The sequence below is a fragment of the Grampus griseus genome (assembly GCF_964374135.1).
Source record: "Grampus griseus genome assembly, chromosome: 16".
Taxonomy (NCBI): domain Eukaryota; kingdom Metazoa; phylum Chordata; class Mammalia; order Artiodactyla; family Delphinidae; genus Grampus; species Grampus griseus.
In genome coordinates this window covers 13,757,394-13,778,203 of record NC_139010.1, presented here as the reverse complement: position 1 = coordinate 13,778,203, position 20,810 = coordinate 13,757,394, and the positions used below count along the sequence as shown (strand labels likewise).

At 39.0% G+C, this 20,810-nt stretch overlaps 1 protein-coding gene across 2 annotated transcripts in view; it reads right to left on the bottom strand.

Annotated features, from left to right (window-relative positions):
* Nucleotides 1-20,810, bottom strand: part of BICC1 (BicC family RNA binding protein 1) — a gene marked incomplete at its 5' end in the record, with an annotated part of 301,799 nt that overhangs the window by 25,627 nt on the left and 255,362 nt on the right. For both annotated transcript variants that reach the window (XM_082674250.1, XM_082674251.1), the window contains 7 exons: nt 11,468-11,624; nt 12,161-12,293; nt 12,431-12,627; nt 13,228-13,389; nt 15,234-15,420; nt 18,020-18,151; nt 20,505-20,756. In XM_082674250.1, coding sequence (XP_082530376.1) covers nt 11,468-11,624; nt 12,161-12,293; nt 12,431-12,627; nt 13,228-13,389; nt 15,234-15,420; nt 18,020-18,151; nt 20,505-20,756 — 1,220 coding nt within the window. The remainder of the gene's footprint in view (nt 1-11,467; nt 11,625-12,160; nt 12,294-12,430; nt 12,628-13,227; nt 13,390-15,233; nt 15,421-18,019; nt 18,152-20,504; nt 20,757-20,810) is intronic.

Genomic DNA, 20,810 nt, shown 5'->3' with positions numbered 1-20,810 from the left:
TAGGTTTACCACTGTCAACCATTTACATGTATTATCTCATTTAATCCTCACGGTACTGCTATGAGGAAGGCAGTCTTATTATCCCTATTTTTCAGATGAGGGGAGTACCTTGTCCAAGGTCATACCTCTGGTAAATGGTAGAGCTGGGATTTGAACCCAGACTTTCTGACTCTAGAGATGGTGCCGAAACTATTTCATGATCTATATTCACACACATTAAATATAGCATGTATGATACACTGTATGCAGTACATATGAAATAGACATACAGACAAGATTTCTAATTTACATACATCAAGGAGATATCCCTGACCCACGTTTACACAGTCTAAACAAACTGAGTCAGTCGGAAGGCATGCAGATGATCCAGTTCTTTTGGGTGCAATATACATGATATTGCTAACAAATCGGCTATGATAAAGGCAGCAGGTAAATATTCTTTAACATCTGTTCAGGGTGCAGGGAAAGAACACGAAAGTGCTTCTTAAAATGGGGGGCAATTATCTGAATTATAAGAATTTATAATGCCCTACACATGCACCTCAAGTTCACATCCAAGGGCATGTTAGGCTCAAGTAAAACAGAAACAAACAGTATTAGTCAAAGAGCTGATTGGCTCACACATTCTTCCTTTTATCATTCACTCTTCAGTTGTACTAGGGGAATTCAGAGGAATTTAGAAAGGACTATTAGAATACAAAAGGAGCAGCAAAGAACTTCACACAGTCGTGTGACCTGGAATTTAAAGGGCATCTGCAGGTTCGCCATTGTGTAACAGCAACTCAGAGGGAACAGCATAAGCAAAGGAAAGGAAGTGTGCAGTCACTGGTGGTTTTAAAGCCAGAGTGTGACAAAAATTACTGGAACAAAATAAAGGATTGATAGAGCTGATAAGAGACTGGAGACAGGGAGACCATTCTGGAGGTTACAACTTAATTCAGATGAGAGATAATCAGTTCACACTTACACACTCAATGAACACATTTAGTGATGAAAGGAACAGGTATATACTTCAAATGCATCAACACAGAGGGAAAACAAAATCATTTCTCTAACCTATAATAAATAATGTTAATTTGGTGTATTAGTATCATGTTAAGAAAAACACAAGTAAAGCAGATTTGGACAAAATGGGAACAATGGTAGTTAATCAAAGAGTTTATAAAAGTAAAACAGATTTTGCTTTTTATAAAAGCAAAACAGATTTTGCTAAGAAAAGGAGGAAATAAGAATATATATTAACACAACACTGGAAATCAACTATACTTCAATAAAATCAATTTTTTAGTTAAAAATAAATATATATGTTATATTTGCCTAAACACACTCTATTCTGTAACGATATAAAAGACAGTAGAGGAAATTGGGGAGATGAAGTGGATGGGAATAAAACCTTTCGATGTAGAAGCATTCCACTGTTTTGCGTTTTTAAAATGTGAATAGACTGCCTATTTGAAAAAAATAAAATAAATGGAAGAAGTAAGGATAACACATTTGTTATCCCTAATGGTGCTATGGTAAGGGAGAATTATATTTAATATAACATATGCACTTATACTCACTGTGATTTGTAATAAGTAAAATCATGATACTGCCAAGTATTTATTACCAAAGTGAACAATTCACTACCTTGGAACAAGGGAGCCATAGTTTAAGCTGGAAATTCAAAGCCAAATGAAGGAGAATTCACACTAAGAAAATTTCTTACAGCAAAAATCGGAGAGTTAAAATTGCCCTGCTGATTACTGAAGAGCAGAGAGAATGCTAAAGTTTCAGAGCAAAAGAGATGGTTTAGGGAATCCAGAAATAAACCCAACCAGCTAAAGGAAGGGGGGAGATGACAGAGAAGATTTAAGGGCACCAAAAAGGAGACAGAAGGCCTAAAATGGAGTCACTTGTGCTAAACCCCACATCAACAAACCAAGACTTGATACCTAACCTAACTGCAGTTTCAGCCTCTCCTAGGAATGTAATCTTAACCAGTCCTGTCTGGAATTTCCTGGCCAACACTAGTGAGGTAATCCACCAGACAGACCACTGCCTTCTCCCAAAGGAAGGTAACCTTGCCTGAAATAGTCCTTTCTTTTCTTTATGCCTTCCTTGTCCCTCCTTTTTTCTCCTTTTAAAATGTTTTCTTTTCAGCAGCATTTTGGAGCTCCTTTCTATTTGCTAGATGGGATTCTGCTGATTCATGAATTGTTGAATAAAGTAAATTTGATCTTTAAACTTACTCAGTTGAATTTTTTTTTTTAAACAGATTTGATGGCAGTAATAGGACTGAAGGAGACTTCCAATAACTCTGGGAATGAGAAACACAGGTGTAGCACCTGCAAACCCTTTTGAGTTCTCTGTCTCTCTCACTGCTTCTGAGGACTGTAGGTAACTTCCTCTCAGTTCTGAGCTCTGCTCTCTTTGCACTGAGCTCCCAATCTAATTGGCTTTCCAATACAGGGCAGGTCAGCTGGATCTGCAGATGATTGAGATCCGCAGGAGCTCAAGCCCTTAGCCTTTATTTCAGACCACAATAGTCAATTAATTGGTGGAAACCCCCAGGCCTTGATTCTGTCCCAAGATCCATGTGGGAACTATCAGTTCTCCATGTATGTGGAGCCCCTAGTCCTCAGTCTCCATTTGTTGAGGTCTGTTGGTTCAATTCTTTCCCCAGGCCAAGGTCCCATGGCAGGAATTGTTGGTGGTATACACGAGACCTTTACCTGGCTGGGACACAGCAAAATCCTTTGGTTACTGCCAATTTGTTAAGGTGCATGTGTTTATCTTGTTTTCTGTAGATAAAAGCTACCACTAATAGGAATCTCAGAAGCCAAAAAGCCACAAAAATTCGTGGGCATGGGTGAAGCACTTAAAAGCTGATAAAGTACTCTCCACCTAACTCAAAGGACTCCCGCGTTCAAATAAGCTGGTCATGGAACAGGTTAGCTTGACACTAGGTCATCCACCAACCTCAAGAAGATTTCCGTGGAACAAGGTTCACTGTAAAATACCACACAATCCCCAGGCCCACAGCACATCCTTCTTAGATACTGATCTGGCTCCCCCAAACCCAAAACGGCTTAGCTGAAAGAAATGGGATCCTTAAAATTCAAAGAGTTAAGCACTCCACCTTCTGGTACACTTGCTTATTTTATATCTAAGAACTATGGTCCTGGAAGCTATAATTATCTACAAAAATGGCAAAGTGTTACTAAAGATGGCCTACAATTAGAATGGCCATTATGAGTAATGTTCCAATTATATAAGATCATTTAAGAAGTGCACTTAAAAGCAAGGACTCCCCACTCCCCCCCTCAAAAAAAATTGTATAGCTATTTTAATTGGAATGCAGAAAACTCCAAAAGGCTTCAAAATTCCAAAATAGCTTCAATGAAAGACTCATTGCAAAAAGGCTAATGAAAAATTAAAGACACAAGAGGTACCTAAAACAAGAGACAATAAGACTGACATAACTACTACTGCTCCCCTCTATCCTCTTTTTTTTTTTTTGGCCATGCTGCACATGTGGGATTTTAGTTCCCCAACCAGGGATCAAACCCCAGGCCTTCAGCAGTGAGGGCACAGAGTCCTAACCACGAGGGAACTCCCTATCCTCTTTTATACGAGTACTCACTCCAGTAATCCTGTCTAAATTTCCTTTCCACTCTGAAGAGACTAGAAGATCACAAACAAATGTCTGACAGGTTAGTGGTCATGCAGTGAAACCACTGGGACTCTGTGGGGCTCCTAGGCATGGAAGCCTTTCTGTGTCCCCTGTTTCTTGTTTGCAGGGAATAGACTCCAGCCTCTATGACCTTCCCTGGGTTCCAAAGGGCAGATTGGAACAGTTGCTAATTAGGGAAGGGAGGGGATACAGAGACAAGGGAGGAGCAGTCAAGAAACAATAGTGCAGCCTCGGGGCAGGGTGCTGATTCTGCATCAAGGGATACACAGAACATCTTTGAGCTCTTCTACAGAACTAAAGACTCCAACAACTGGAAGACAAACTGCCTGACGAAGCAATCCTCATTCCAGACAGAAACTCACGGTTTGACAGCCTTGAGAACCAGAAAAGCTCATCAGGAGACCACCTGAGGCCAGATTAAAGGAGTGCAGGTCCCGCACACACCCTGCTCCTATCAGCAACCCCACCCTTGAACCACTGCTATAACAGTGCTCACCAAATCCTCCCAGGTTAGGACACACAATTTTTCAGGGCACAAGCCCGCTGTGGCCCCCTTTGCCCGGCAAAGCAATAAAGCTGTTCTCTTCTACTTCACCCCACACTCTGTCTCCAAGATTCGCTTCAGCACTGGTGCACAGAGGCTGACTTTTCAGCATCAATAGACACCCTCCTATCTACCCTCAAAGGAGGGCCCCTGAATGAGCTCCTCCCAGAATTGATGAGATTCTGAGGGATTTTCTTATAAACTGCTACATTATTCCCTTAAACAGCTAAGGGAAACTAAATTAAAATTCATGAAAAACCTTGCCAAATTCTGGTAGATACTAGAGCTACACCCTCTATTTTAAACCTCACTTGGAGCCTATAGGTGGGATCCTGGGAAAACTGGCAGAAGCCCACGAAGGGAGAAAATTCTTACCAGAGTCAGCTCTCCTGGGTCTCTGTCTGTAGTACCCAATAAAGAGAGGAAAATAAAATATTTTTTGCACCCTCTTCTGGAATACCTCTTAAGCCTAAGGGGTTGTTCAATACTGCCAGAAATATTTACTGCTTGTCCACACCGAAAACTGACAAGATAGTTAAAAGATTTTTTTTTTAAGTAGCTCTGCAGTCAACAGTTGGTCAAAAATTGGAAGCTGATATTCAGAGGCTGATGGGAATTTTTTTTACGTCTCCTCCCTTAAACTAAAATTAAACTATGCACTCAGAGGGGAAGAAAAACCCTCTAAAGCCTCTGTGAAAGGATTTACTAAAACATTCCAAAGGCAAACAGCTCTAAATCCAGAACACAGAAATCTTGTGGTTCCCACCTTAGAAATCTTCTCCCTGATATTTAAAAAAAAAAAAAGCAAATTAAGGATAATGTAGTTGGATGGGTGGCTCAAACTATAATGTAATTTAGGCTGCAACCCAATTCTTTGAGGAATTGAGAGCAACTGTCCTTATCTTACAAATCTTTGCAAAACTAGAAACTAGCTGTAGAGGCAGTTCAAAGTCCACCTATTCCTTTTACCAATTCTAAAACCTCCCCTATTCAGAAGGCTTATAAGTATTGTAGAAATTCTGGCCTTATAGGAAGAAACCAAAGTCCTTGGAGGAACTTGCATTCTTTCTCTGTGCCTTTGAGATGTAAATGTTCTACAAACTTTAGGGAGGTAATTCTTTTTTTTTTTTTTTTTTTTTAGAGAGGTAATTCTTATCAGAAGATGAACAAAAGGGAAAAGGTCATTTGAAACTTAGGTGGACCAAAAAATTTTTAAGTGTCTTCCCCACAAATACAGTAAAAAGCTTCAGCCATCTGAGCAGGTAAACTTAACTTATTCCATCTACCAGAAAACAACTTAAATCCAACTTTTTTTTTTTATAACTAGTGAAATTTTGTATTACTGTACCTGATTCACAGCAGTGATTAAAAAATGGAATCCAAAAGGTCTCTGTTTATGACTGTCAGTTTATGTGTGTCTATGTATGTGTTGCAGATATATTGAATTTTCCACCTCCGGATGGTATTGCCAAAATTAATTTGTAAAAGAGCTCTATGTAAGTGGCTTTAAAAAATTAAGTACTTATATAAATTAAGTAAATTGAATCCAGTAGTCCCCCTTTATCTGTGGATTCACTTTCCATGGTTTCAGTTACCCACAGTCAACCTCAGTCTGAAAATATTAAATGAAAAATGCCAGAAATAAATAAGTCACACGTTTTAAATTGTTTGCTGTTCTGAGTAGTGTGATGAAATTTCTTGCCACCCCACTCCACCCCATCGTGGAATTCCCCAACCATCAACATCATCATAGCTCAAGGATCCAGGATCAGATCCTCCATCTGATATATCATCAGAAGGTCAACAGCAGCCTACCACTACATCACGATGCCTACATCACTGACCTCACTTCAGTTCATCACATAGGCATTTTAATCATCTCACTTCATCACAAGAAGAGGAAGGGTGAGTACAGTACAATAAGACATTTAGAGAGAGAGGGAAAGTGAGAGAGAGATACCACATTATTATAATATATTGTTATAATTGTTCATTAGTTATTGTTGTTAATCTCTAAATTTTATCATAGGTATATATGTATAGGAAAAACCATAGTATACACAGGAATTCAGGACTATCCATGGTTTCAGGCATCCACTGAGAGTCTTGGAACTTATCCCCAACAGAAAAAAGGGGATTACTACAGATGTTAAGTGGGATAAAAGTTTTTCAGTAAACTTTTTTTTTTTTTTTTTTTTTTTTCCGTGGTACGCGGGCCTCTCACTGTTGTGGCCTCTCCTGTTGCAGAGCACAGGCTCCGGACGCGCAGTCTCAGCGGCCATGGCTCACAAGCCCAGCCGCTCTGTGGCATGTGGGATCTTCCCAGACCGGGGCACGAACCTGTGTCCCCTGCATCGTCAGGCGGACGCCCAACCACTGTGCCACCAGGGAAGCCCTTTCAGTAAACTTTTAAAATAGTTTCTCTAAAATCTTTTTGGTAACCTAAACCAAAGTTTTGCTAAATTAAAGTAAATGATGGATTGTCATTGAATATCCAGATCATTTCCAAATAAGATAAAATACTAAAACATTAATTACTGAACACAGGTTTACCACTTTGGGCCTTTTTATTTTTTTACAGAGAAACTAAAGATATTTGGATACATTAATAAACGTGTTTTGTGCCACACTGAGAAATTTACTATGGAAAAGCATATGTTTCTAGACATTGTAAAAAATATTGTCAAGTCACACAACTGTTTATTTCTTTTCACTAAAAAGGTTGTTTAGGGTTAAAAATTAAATATATATTATATAAATATGTTTATAATATATATATGTATATATATAATTAAAGTTACTAGAAATAATAAGGAAACATTTCCATATTCAAGGAAAGTAGGATGTGTGTTTTCAGTAAAAGAAGGTATGAGGAATGGAGAGGAATTTTTGTTGATGAAAATAAAACTAATTTTGTCCTGAAGTGAGACTGGTTACTGCAGAATGGGAAAGAAGAAAACATAAGACCAAACTGTAGAAGGTTTGTGGGAAAGGAATCTTGGGAAAGGAATTTTATGTGTGGTCAAGCAGGCTAAAATTAGAATGAATTTATTTAAGTGGAAAAAAAATGAGTTTTAATATCAAAAGTACATCAGTGCAAAATCAGAACTGATTTTCTCTCTGTTAAAAGAACAAGTGATTTTGAATTACTGGCCTGCTCTTAGTAAGATTGTAAAAGGTTGTTATTTACCTTTAAGTAATCTGCCTAGAAAGCAAGTATTTTGTGCTTTACCAAAATAATTTCCTGTAACAACTATTTAACTTTCTATATTTGCCTGTGTGGTCTTCAATTGTCACTTTGGTTAAATGGATAAGTAAATGTTGTTTCACAGTGACCTATGATCCTATTTGACCAAGTGTTTTTAAACCTTTTGATATTTTTGACAAACTTCCCCCAAATCAAATCCCAAATGAAATCTTTCTGACCTCAAACTAACTTTGAGATTTTCCAGAGGGCTCCTGGGACACATCTCAAAAGATTTGTTCCCTCTTCTTATAAAAGGAGAGATCTTAAACTAATTAGGCTTCTTTGATGTGTTAAATTACATGGGAAGTATTGTCAAATTAAAGTAATACTAAGCCCTCTCTATTTTGTATTTGTATAAGTATATAAGTGTTCCAGAGCTGTGTGAAATTCCTAGAGATGTGATATGTCCAGGTATAATGTTATCAGTCATAATTAATATTAACGTAAACTGGTGTATATCACAGAAATAACTACATTTCTTTATCAAATGAAATCTCATCAGATCTTGAACAACAGGCATTTTTAAGTCTTTGTCATTTACAGAGACTTACTGTCTTAGATGCTTCTGCAAAAGTGTTCTTACAAAAGTGTTTCATCTTCAAGGAGATTCATGGGAAGGATTTTAACAAGTGCATGTTTCTGATAACATAAAGGTCATAAAACTGAAGTGGATTCAAACAGAACAAATATCAATTATTGTACATGGGACTAAATGAACTGAGGAGAATGATCATAATTTTTTAATGATTTTTTTTGTTTGAAAAATTGCTAGATCCTTAATGTTTTGTTTTTCCAGATTTAAGGAAACCTTTTTTCCTAAGTTATCGATGACTTACAGCAATTTGGTAAAGTATACCTTTGTAAACAAAGACAAAACATTTACTTTTCTCCCTACCTGATCCCTCCAGAAACTCTTTGGAAACTCTTCTGTATTCTTTGCACAGCAATACAGTTAGTTATTTGCAAAGGTCAATAAGAATCTGTTCTCCTTGTAACAGAACACATTGGAAACACTGGCTATATTACCAAAGCTTTGACTGAAATGTCATATTTGAGAGAGACGTACACAGACTCAGATATGATCTGACAGCTTTAAGGAACTAAGGTTAACTTAATAAATCCAATAAAGCCCCTTGAAAAACACTGGCCTGGTACTCTGATTACAGGGTTCCTGGCAGCCTTACCCAGTGAGTCAGGAAGGTCATTTCCTGGCAGGCCCAGGCACTTCAGGTTATTTTGGGGACCTTATGAAGAGAGGAATTCACCCAAACTATAGGTATTGTAGGTAAAATCTGATGGCGAGTCCTTGGCTTGGCTTTCTGGCCTCAGAGGCTTTTAAGAGTTCAATCTGAGATTCCTTATGAAAAGTTCCTGCAAAGCAGTTTTAAAAAGTACTCATACAATACAATCACTATTCTTGCTGCACTTATGTAAATAAGCCAATTTTAAAGCAAACAAATTAGTTTAACTGCAATTATCTTTTGTTTTAAAAAAATGGAAGTAACTGTAGAGAGAAAAATGTTTGTACTTTTGTAGATATTAGATTCTAGTGCTATTAATTTTGAGGTTTTGTTATATTCCTGTAAACTGGACTGGATCCTGAATTCTTCTAGTTCCCTTCAAATATCTAGCCACAATTCTCCAAACTTATGTTTCCAATTTTCTCCCACCCTTCTGATTTGGAATCACTAAGAACAAAGACGGTCCTTGAGTCTCCTTGGAAGGGACTATACCAGATCCTCTTCACTACTTAAGATGGCAGCCAAACTTCAGAGACTTAGGTACACATCTCACAGCTGAAGAAGTCCCCACCTGACATCTGGTCCTGTACAACCAGCTGGAGACCTCAAAATCAAACTGACTAGTTGGAGAAGTAGCTGACACTGAGGCAGACTGCTTCCTCCTGACACCCCAGAGCAAGACTTCACATTTTAATTAAATATGAAACCTTTTTCGTCTCTTTTTCTTTCCTTTACTCTGTCCAGCATTGATCCAGAAAGATAATACAGTCATCTGAATCTCTCAGGCCATTGCTTAGGGAGGTAACCTCTGTAATTTAGAACTTTTTATTTCAGGTTAGGAGATTTACTTCCCAAATGCACTGAAAACTTAAATGACTCATGGCTTGAATGGGCAAATGCAACAATCCCTGCAAATGAATCCATGAACAGCACCACTTTAGTGGGAGTGGTTTGTGCCCCAACAGTATTTATCTTTGTCTGTGGTGGTTATCGTTCTCCTCGGGCATATGGGTGCCTAGATGGCTGGTGCATAACAGGGCAATGCCTCTTGAGTTATCTAACTGTGTCCCTAACTATTTACAAACAAACTGAGACACTTCATTGGACGACTCCCCTGAATTTATATTGCAGAGTTAGAAAAGTCCAGGAGGCTTTCATGGTTCAGGATTCACATTCCATAGCAGGGCCCTACTCCCAGGGTTAAGAGTAAATGTAAATGAAACTATAATCAGGAATCTCTCCTTAACTCTTGAAGATACTGCAAAATCTACCAAGACAGTAGCTGCCCAACAGAATTCCTTAGATTCTCTGGCCAAAGTTGTTCCTTTTTTTTTTTTTTTTTGCACGGGCCTCTCACTGTTGTGGCCCCTCCCGTTGCGGGGCACAGGCTCCGGACGCACCGCACAGGCTCTGGACGCACAGGCTCAGCGGCCATGGCTCACGGGCCCAGCCGCTCCGCGGCATGTGGGATCTTCCCGGACTGGGGCACGAACCCGTGTCCCCTGCATCGGCAGGCAGACTCTCAACCACTGCGCCGCCAGGGAAGCCCCCAAATTTGTTCTTGATAATAGAATAGCCTTTGATTATCTTTTAGCTGAACAAGGGAGTGTCTGTGCTGTGGCCAACACTACATGCTGAACCTGGATTAACATTCTGGGCTAGTGGAAACTCAGTTAACTAAAATCACTGAGCAAGCCACTTGGCTTAAAAAAAGGACTCCTTCCGCAGGGTCTTTCTTTGACTTATTTGATTTTGATTGGTTTGGGTCTGGGGGACTATGGCTCCGAACTGCCCTCCAAACATTGGAAATGATTCTACTTATAACAGTCATAGTAGTCTCCCTGGTGCATTGAATTCTCTCAAAAGCTTTAAATGTATGTTTGCAGCCACTAACCACTGAGCAAATGACCTCCCTAAAACTGGAATGCCAGAAAAGAAAGGAAGAAAATGACTGACTAAAACAACTGTGAGCCTGAAGTCATGACCTGTGAACACCACAGAGATTCAATAGCAAAAAAAAGAATCATGACCTGTGAACACCACACAGAGGATCAGTAAAAGCTATAAGGACTAAACTATAGAGAGGTAGCTGAGAGTGGTGCTAATGCCTTAAATTTTGATCACATCTCTCACTTGGGCTGAAAGTCTGATCAAAAGGAGAGAATTGTGAAAAAAGGGACAACAGGCCCAAAATGGAGTCACTTGTACTAAGCCCCATATCCACAAACCAAGACCTGATACCTAACCTCACTGCAGTTTCAGCCTCTCCTAGGAATGTAATCTTAACCAGTCCTGTCTGGAATTTCCTGGCCAACACTAGTGAGGTAACCCACCTGATCGACCCCTGCCTTCTCCCAAAGGAAGGTGACCTTGCCTGAAATAATCGTTTCTTTATGACTTCCTTTTCCCGCACCCTTTCTGCCTTTAAAAACCTCTTCTTTCTGCAGCTCTTTGGAGCTCCTTTCTATTTGTTAAATGGGATGCTGCCAATTCATGAATTGTTGAATAAAGTCAATTTGATCTTTACATTTACTCACCTGAATTTTGTTTTATAACAAGGGTGAAAGTTATCAGATACTATTTTTAATAAAATTTTTAAAAGTAAAAAGAGAAGGTAATCATAAAGAGAAATGAAAAACCCATGGATAATGTCAAATGCACTTGAACCAAAGAGCGCTAACTATTGAGTTTAACACAAATCCAGCCTGTTATACACTTTCTTTCAAAGGATCAAGGGATTTTAAAATTAAAATACATACTGAAAGTGTGAGTTTTTTGTGCCCTGCAACAGTTCTACTGTCTGCCTCTTGGCACAGGAAACTTTGGAGGGACCCATCATCTGTTTCAAGTCACCAGCATTTCCAGAATGGGAAGGACTTCGGGGCATGCCTACTTCAACAAAAGCATCATTACAACCTGCAGAAGAAGAGAGAAAAAAGCAAAAATCCAGACATCATCTTACTATCAACAGTCACCTGCAATGGAAACAAATCAGAATCCAATTCTATGGAGACAAAAGCATAACAGCTTTCAGCTACAGAGAAGATGCCTTAAATTCAGGCTACCTCAAAAACTCATGATGAAATTGGAAGACCCTCATGTTTCTTTAAAGATTGTTAAGGATGAAGGTGTTATTAAAAGAAATACTCTACTTGGGAAAAAATTACACACACACACACACACACACTTAGTAAGTTAATGCTTTCCTGCTGCACAATTACATTCACTTTAATTTAGGAAAGGCCAATGTCATGGGAAAGTGGTTCTTTCTATGGCAAAGTGCTCTTTCACCATGTTCTTTGGAATTTCACTCAAGATACTGTCTCTCTGCAGTCTTGAGGGAGGGTGAATCATGACTAGTTAGAAAAACCCACTCCAAATCGCTGCACATACTTTCTACAATCCCCTTTATCCAATCAACAGAGCAGGCCCAAGTTCAGAAGGAAAGATACCTTCTGCAGAGTTTGATTTGGGAGATGCCTGCTCAGATGCAGTTGTTTGTCTGGATGGATCACCATGATTCGCACTCAGCACTTTTTCTCCAAGCGATGAAGTGGATATTGCACCATATTTTATATTCGGAGACTGAAATAATAATAGAAAACAACACAGAGATATGGTCACAATTCTAAAATTCATCTCAGGTGAAGTTTAAACGCGTTACCAGTGGCTTATCTCTTACAAACAGCATAGATCACGTGATTCTTGCCGAAGGGCATTACCTGTGTGTGTCCATTTAATGAAGCAGAGATTTTTTTGCTTTCTGTCTGCATACTGTTGATATGGACATCAACAGGAGTCAAGCCAGGAGGGGGAGATGGAGCTGTGTGCCCGTAGGTGGGCACTCCAGACAACAAAATATTGGTTAATGTGGCTTGGGCAGTAGACGGAATCATAAGGTGTGGTATAGCAGAAAAACCTACAACAGCATTTCATGAAGACAGACATTAGACAGGAATAAACTCAGAATCAACAAGCATTATTTTATTCTTTTCAGTAACAACAAAAACAGTCATTTTTGTTGCTGCAAACTGAGAATTCAATTTTGATACCTCTCTGTTAACAGGTTTAACACATTACTATAAAAACATACAAGAAGTATTAAAATGGAACAACATTTTGGAGAGTATTTAGTCCAAGCTCTTCACTGTACAAATGAGGAAACTAGCTAGATTTAGCATGTGCATATGACTACCAAGCAAACTTGTCAAACTAGAACGTGCATTTCCTAATTACCAGGTCAGTGACCCTCGTGCACTTTTGCCACTGCTCCCTGCACATCATGCCCTTTTTCCTGATCTGCTTGTCACGTTTGAAGATTACATATTACTTTTATGAAAATCTCACTGCTTTATTATGCTTTGTTTTAGCTGATTTACACTTTGGAGAATTTGTCTGGCTGCAGTATTCTTTGAACCATAGTTCTGCCCTACGGAAACGGAACCACTAGTAAATTTTACTGAAAAACTGATTAATACCTAAGAATACACACCTTTGATTGTACTTAAATAATACTGACCTGTGGCACTTGAAGTACTAGCAAGTGGAGGTGCCCACAATGTGGGGCTAGGGGTACCAGAACTCGGACTTTGCAAAGGACTGACTGAGCTATTAAGAGCATTCAAAAGTGAGTTCGGGGTTGTCGAAGTATTGAGAGATAAGGCAGTGGGTCCCAAAAGACCTGTAATGAATGAATGTAAAGTCAATACACATAAACTCAAGATTTAAAAATACAGATGGCATCAATACTGCCATTTGGAATGCACATCCATATAGTCTGATATTTTCCAAATATAAGATATGAATGACAGATCACCTTCTTTCAAATATTCACATGAAATATTGCATGATACAACTCCAACACAGGACCCCACTTGCCTACAAACAGAAATGGAAGACAGATATGCCCAGACCAGGACAGTAGTCAGGGGCCTAGAGCACCAATCAGTTGCTTCATAATCACTTCAACTAGCCAGGATGAACAAAACTGTGCTCACGTGGAGACCCATTTTGTATTTCTCTGCCTAATTCACTTGTCACCTGCTTCCAAACAAACTCTTTTTAAACCACTTGCAATTAGCGGTGACTAGGGGGACGTTTTCCTGCAACAGAATATCTCCCTTCAGTCCATTTGCAGAGGCTGGCCCACCCGGAACAGTTTTCATACTGTGTATGACTGTCCATACATGACGTCTTTGGGTCCATCTCAATGCGTATGAAGACTTTTCTCAGAAAAAAGAATTGTTTTTCCGCTTTTTGCTTGTTTTAAGGATTTAATCTTTGATTTAGTAATGAAATTTCCCTTCGGGCATTTCAAATATGTTCTAGAGTGAAATGTGAGTTTGTATAAATAAGTTCCCAGGAATACTTAAAGCATTAAGTATTAGAGGCTAGAGATAGCCATGAAAACATCTTAAAATTAAATCACTATGATCTTTGCTCACTTTTTTTCTCTCTAGTGCAGGAAGAACTCAGTTCCTGCTAAGTTGCCTGATTGGCATTTCCTGACTCACATGCATTGCTGTGTTATTACAACTCTGTTCAGAATCTTCAGTGGAAGGGACAACTTTGGGAGATTAGGGGCCAAGGGGGAAAATCTGTCTTTACTGGTAATGGTGTCTGGGCAGGGATACTTGGAATCTTAATCATATTATAACCATATTACATTTTTAAAAAGCAAGAATAGCTATTAAAAATTTGAAAGACTGCTGAGAGTATTTTTTTCTGTCTCAACACTGAACTTGGTAGAATGATCTGCGAGGGTTATTGCATTAACTTTTTATATAATGGCTACTGACAAATGTGCAAAAAGTAGTGAACCTAGAATAACTGTAATATAGCAATGAACTTCCTCCTACAAGATGGGAATCCGTAAATGAGGCAATGCATATCACACCATGCCTATTAAGTGGCTCACCCTGCTTTCTTAAAGAACTAAAGCACCAAGATGATGTTTTTCTTTCATCTTTCTCTCCTTCACCTTAGATATAAATGCAGGTTGGTTTGTTTCCCATGGTGGCCGCAGGCTAGATCTCCTTTGTGTTTGGGCAAGGCAGGCCTAATCACTAGGACTGAGGGTTCTGCTTCCTTTCTCCTCCCCCCTCCCCACCCCTCATGCAGGTCTGCAATTACTTTTTGAAAAGCAAACTGGATAATCTTTATCTCTAGGGACTAGTGGCAATATTGCAAATGCAGGAGAGAACAAACACATAAATTATAGTCAGCCGGCTCACTTCACTCTCAATGGCATTCTTAATTTAGAAGAACAAACACAGCCACCGAAAATACAACAGCCAGACCTTGATTACTTACGCCAAAATAAAAAGAATCTGGGAGACAGAAATCTATAGAGTCTAACAAAAAAATCAAAATGGATTGATTCGAGTTTTGTTGCTTTTCACCTGATCGTAGGGCCTGAAGAGGAAAAAACAGCCTTTAAAATGTAGCCCCAAACAGTAGAAAGAAAGGAAACTGGATAAGCAATCCCCCAGAGGCTGAGAAGGGCTATAATAATAAATTTTATACCTAGTCCAGTGAGTCCGAGGCCTGCGGAAGCTAAGATATCCAGGCTGGGACATGCCAGGCCGGCAGGGCATGATGCTGGGGATGGACTGGTTGCTATGGTAACCCCACTGCTTTCAAGTCCGAGGAGACATTTCCTTGCTTCATACATATTTAACGCATTTCGCTCAACACTTTTCACAATCACAGACTATGAAAACACATAATGAGAAAGAAAAAAGTGACATGCAAGTAGTCTACAATGAATTGGGGAGGGGGCTGAGAAATGAATATGGTAATAAGAATTCCACGCAGGGAATGGATGAATGATGCTTTAACATCAACTGCAAATTCTAACCACATATTTCCTAAGTTTACTCCTTTTGGTAAAACCATAAAATGTTAGTTACCATTTATTGGGTGTGTCCTGTGTCCCAGGCACTGTGATGGAAGCCGCACATATATTCTAATTCCTGCAAAACCTCATGGGGTGGAATTATTATTCATGTTCAGTGAGGACAAGGGCCTTACCCAAGGTCATAGCACAGCTGTGGAGGAGCAGCTAGAGGACTGGAACTTGGGTCCTTCTGTCTCTACAGCCCATTCTCATTTATATCCTCTTGTCTCTACATTAAAGCTTTCCCCCCTTTATCTTATCTTTACAAAACAAATCAAACATGTCACCATATACAGACTGCATAATAATAGTCACTTACATCTGACATTTACCACTCTTCCTCATTGATGACATACTTGTGGCAAAGCTTATAGTAAAATGAATTTCCAAACAATAAATCTTCTTTTTTTCTTCAATGGACTCATCTGGAAAATTGGAAATGTGAACCCAAGGGGGAAAGCCTCCAGTGGACAATAAAGAAAATGTGTGGCTGAGACAGCAGTTAAAGCAGTAGTCAGCCTCGGGGCCTGTGAGGCATAATTAAACAGCCCTGGATGCTGTAAGGCTTCAGAGTTCTCACTTAAAATCTCTTTTCCCCTGACCTCTGCTCACTTCTTGCTGAACTCCAGAAATCTTCCTGTGCCTGTCCATCTTTACATGCAAAGTCTCTTCTGACTGTATCTTTTCCTTCTGGTACGTACAGTGACTCTAGTCAACTCAAATTAGTAAAGTACAAAGCTTCCCAATACATAAAATTAATGTTCTATTCTCTAACTTTAAGCTCAATATATCAAGTTCATTTAGAATCAATCCTATCTTCTCCTTTAAAGTTTTCTTTTGAAGAAGGCATGATGCTTTTTCTTACGTTGGACACTAAATACCACATTATTTACATACAGACATAATTGTATATAGTAATACATGTTATACATGTACCATATGCATACATGCATATATGATAAAATTCAGTTTAGAAATTTTAAAAATGGAAGGCACAACTGTTTGGTGTTTTACCTGCTATAATTAAAAATATACATAAATGTTATCATTTAGTACATGTTATTATGCAACTTGCTTTTTTTTTTTTTTTTTTTAATTTTTGGCTGCGTTGGGTCTTTGTTGCTGTGCACGGGCTTTCTCTAGTTGCAGCGAGCGGGGGGTTACTCTTCGTTGCAGTGCGCGGGCTTCTCACTGCGGTGGCTTCTCTTGTTGCGGAGCATGGGCTCTAGGCGTGCGGGCTTCAGTAGTTGTGCCTCGTGGGCTCTAGAATGCAGGCTCAGTAGTTGTGGCACACAGGCTTAGCTGCTCCACGGCATGTGGGATCTTCCCAGACCGGGGCTCAAACCTGTGTCCCCTGCACTGGCAGGCAGACTCTTAACCACTGCGCCACGAGGGAAGCCCACAACTTGCTTTTTTTATTCAACACCATTCTTGTCCTTTGGCTTCTGATACAAAGGTTTCTTCGGCATGTATAAGTAGAAGTGCATCACTGAGGGTAGGGTATCCGTGTTTTCAGTGTGAGCAGATGATCACAAGTTGCTTTTCAAAGTGGCTGTATCAACTTACATGCTTTAATGTAGGAAAACTCCTCTTTCCTCAAACTCTCACTAGCACTTAATAACGCCAGAATTATCCCATTAAACTTTGCAGCATCTTAGAGGAGAAGTTCCAAGAAGGCTGAACTGGAGATACTTCATTATTTAAAGTATACATGACAGGGCTTCCCTGGTGGCGCAGTGGTTGAGAGTCCGCCTGCCCATGTAGGGGACACGGGTTCGTGCCCCGGTCTGGGAAGTTCCCACATGCCGCGGAGCGGCTGGGCCCGTGAGCCATGGCCGCTGAGCCTGCGAGTCCGGAGCCTGTGCTCCGCAACGGGAGAGGCCACAGCAGTGAGAGGCCCGCGTACCGCAAAAAAAAACCCCAAAACAAACAATAAAGTATATATGACAGACAATGGCGCCTATTCTTTAAATCTCCAGGGCTAGCACAGTGGCTCACAATTAGTAAGTAAACTAAGTATTTTTTTAATTGCCTTGGATGTGTACACATACACATATGCACATAACACAACATTTATTTAGCCTTACCAACTCTCCGGCAAGTTAGTAACGTTTAAAGTTACCAGATTGCAAATTAATAAGAAAATGTTTTCTCTTTCCTTCCCATATATGTCATTAAAATGATGGTTACAAATGGACTCCAAAAACCAACATATATATTAAAAAAAAAGATCAGTAATGAATGCTGTTACAAATTTACATTTATATAAAATAACTAAATATAATATATAACGATGTATATTATACAGAATATTTAGTTCCATGTATATGCAAATACACATTTATATGAAAATAACACTATACAGAACGTGAGGTGATGCATGGTTCTCTTTGGGCCCAGACTCTGAACCAACCTTGCTCGGCTGTTTTGGCTTTGGTTTAATACTGATGAAGACGTCGAGCTGCTCCATCAACTGAGCAATGAACTGTGGGTCAACTTCAATTTCTTCCTTCATATCAAACATTAGCACAAGAGGAAGACAACCCTAGGAAATGTCACAGTGGAAAGGGTGAGAGGTAAAAAAGTTACTTATTTAAACATCCAATAATTTCACATGCCTACAGATAATACAATCTTTTATAGATTTAAAGAGTAAACCAAAGTATTAAGCTAAATTATATACCTTCACATAGCTTAGAAGGCTGGTGTGCAAATAATGTTGAGGGGTAGAAACTATTTTTTGGATGACAAAAACGTGTCTTACGTTTATTTTTGGCCCTGAATTCTTTATCTACTCTCCACCTTGGAAAATTCCTCCATTCTCTGACTTCAGTTTTGTTAGTGACACCAGAAACTAGATTCTCAGCCACATCAAGGATACTAATCTTGTGCCCTGGCTCAAAAACTTACAGTGGAGGCTTTTTATTGTCTCCTGAATGAAATCTAAATATGTATCAGCCTTTAAAAATCTCCACATTTCAGCTCGGCTTTGCTGGTGCAATCACAGGTTTATGTGTACATGTCTGCCCCTTCCTCCAGGCTAGACCAGCCTCTTGACTATCTTTTAAACAGGTTCTGACATTGGTATCTTAACTCATCAAAAGGCTTCTTTGCCAACCCAATTCCTACTTCTCTTCTGACACAGCTCAAACCTTACCTCCTTCCTGGAGTAAAATGCTACTATCACCCCTTCTTTTCACTATCTCACTCTTTAGCATGGCAGAGTTTAGCACTTTTTTTCTCTGATGTTGTCTTCCTGGCCCCTAATCTACTTAGTATAGGAACCAGATCCCATACATTTTTACGATGTACAGATTGATGGATTTGTACATAATTATCAGAAGAAATTACCATCAAACATACTAGAATTAAAATGAAATCACCAAGTTCCATTTCTCGTCTGGATAAGTGATGTTTATAAGCACACTGCTATAAAAAAAATGGTGATGATATTTATTTATTTATTTTATTTTATTTACTTATTTATTTTTTTGCGGTACGCGGGCCTCTCACTGTTGTGGCCTCTCCCGTTGCAGAGCACAGGCTCCGGACACGCTGGCTCAGCAGCCATGGCTCACGGGCCCAGCCGCTCCGCGGCACCGTGGAATCTTCCCGGACCAGGGCACGAACCCGTGTCCCCTGCATCGACAGGCGGACTCTCAACCACTGCGCCATCAGGGAAGCCCGGTGATGGTATTTAAAATGTAAGTTAAAGCCATTTAATTTATCTCTCCCTCATGTCTTTCAGTATTGTTTAATAATATGTCTCACTGCACACCTGTATTTTTGGCAGGTGTGATCAAAGTATGAATATGAATTCATAACTGTGCTGATGGCTTGAAAAGTTTACTAACTCAAAATAATATCTAAAGAACTTGAAAAGCACAGAAAAGAAAATATGGAGAGTAATCATAATAATCTTTGAATACAAATATGCTCTCTAACTAGCCATATATTAAAAGTAGCCTAAGTAAGCCTGGCTTTTAAGAAAATTAAAAATTAATTCTTAAAATTATATATTATAATCCTTAATGATTATAACAAGTTCTCATCTGTCAGAGGAATGGAATCAACAATACAAATCTGGATCTTCTGAAAGTTTCTCAAGAACAGATTCTGCAAGTTAATAACAGCAAATGTCACACCTGAAGCTTATGGATTCAAATGTCACTAAAGGTCTAGCCTGAACAGGAGAATATAATGGTGTTTTTAATAAGAATACTTGTGAGTCCACAGTATTTCAGTCCATTTTGTTACTACACATCAATCTACACACTGGGTTTTTAAGTGAATATAGGAAGGATAGAAATATTGAAAATTATAAACTGGAAGCAGTAGTAAGTTATATAACTGTTATTTTTCTTCAATGCATGACACTCAAATTCATGGCTTAAACAGCATTTTTAAAATTTTATCAGAGATTTATGAAATGCTCAAATGTTTCATGCTACCAAAATTTACATCTTTGAGGGTAAAATTTTCAGTGTGTTAATTTTTAACTTTTCTGTTTAAACAGAAGACTTCTTTGGCTAACGCAAACTAATACTACACATTAAATAAAAATAACCATCTTCAAACTAATATTACACGTCAAATAAAAATAAGCACCTTCCACAAAATACAGCCAGTTATTTCAATGTAACCTCTTCTGTTGCTTAGTGTAAGTTAAAAAAATACTAAAAGGAAATTACTCACCTATCTATTGAAATTAAGTCTGTGAGGCACTATGTACCTTATTCTTTTATTTCCTTTTACCAAGTAAGTTGCTTATTTGACCAGGATTTCAAAGTGCTTCCATAAATACCACATTGGTACAGTACGGGCAGCAACAAACACTGTACTCAAAGAGGTAAAAAAAAAAAAAAAAAAAATCGTACCATCAACTTCAGTAAACCTACCATGAGATATTGCCTTGCAAGACAGACAGACTCAATGGTGCCCTGGAGGTAGACGGTGGATTTCTTTTGTGGATTACTGGGATCGGGAAAGTGGATCTGAGCACCCGTTCTCTGCATGATATGTTTGATGTTGCTTCCATTCCGACCCATCATAAAGAGATGATGCTGAGCTGCGATATCTAGTTGCGTGCTCACGGGGATAGCTGACGCCAAGCTCCCGGCGAGATGTTCCAATAGCATGGCAGTTCCTTCCTAGAAGAAAAGGGTGGGAAAGAAGTAGGCCTATACGGTAACTGTCCACGTTGA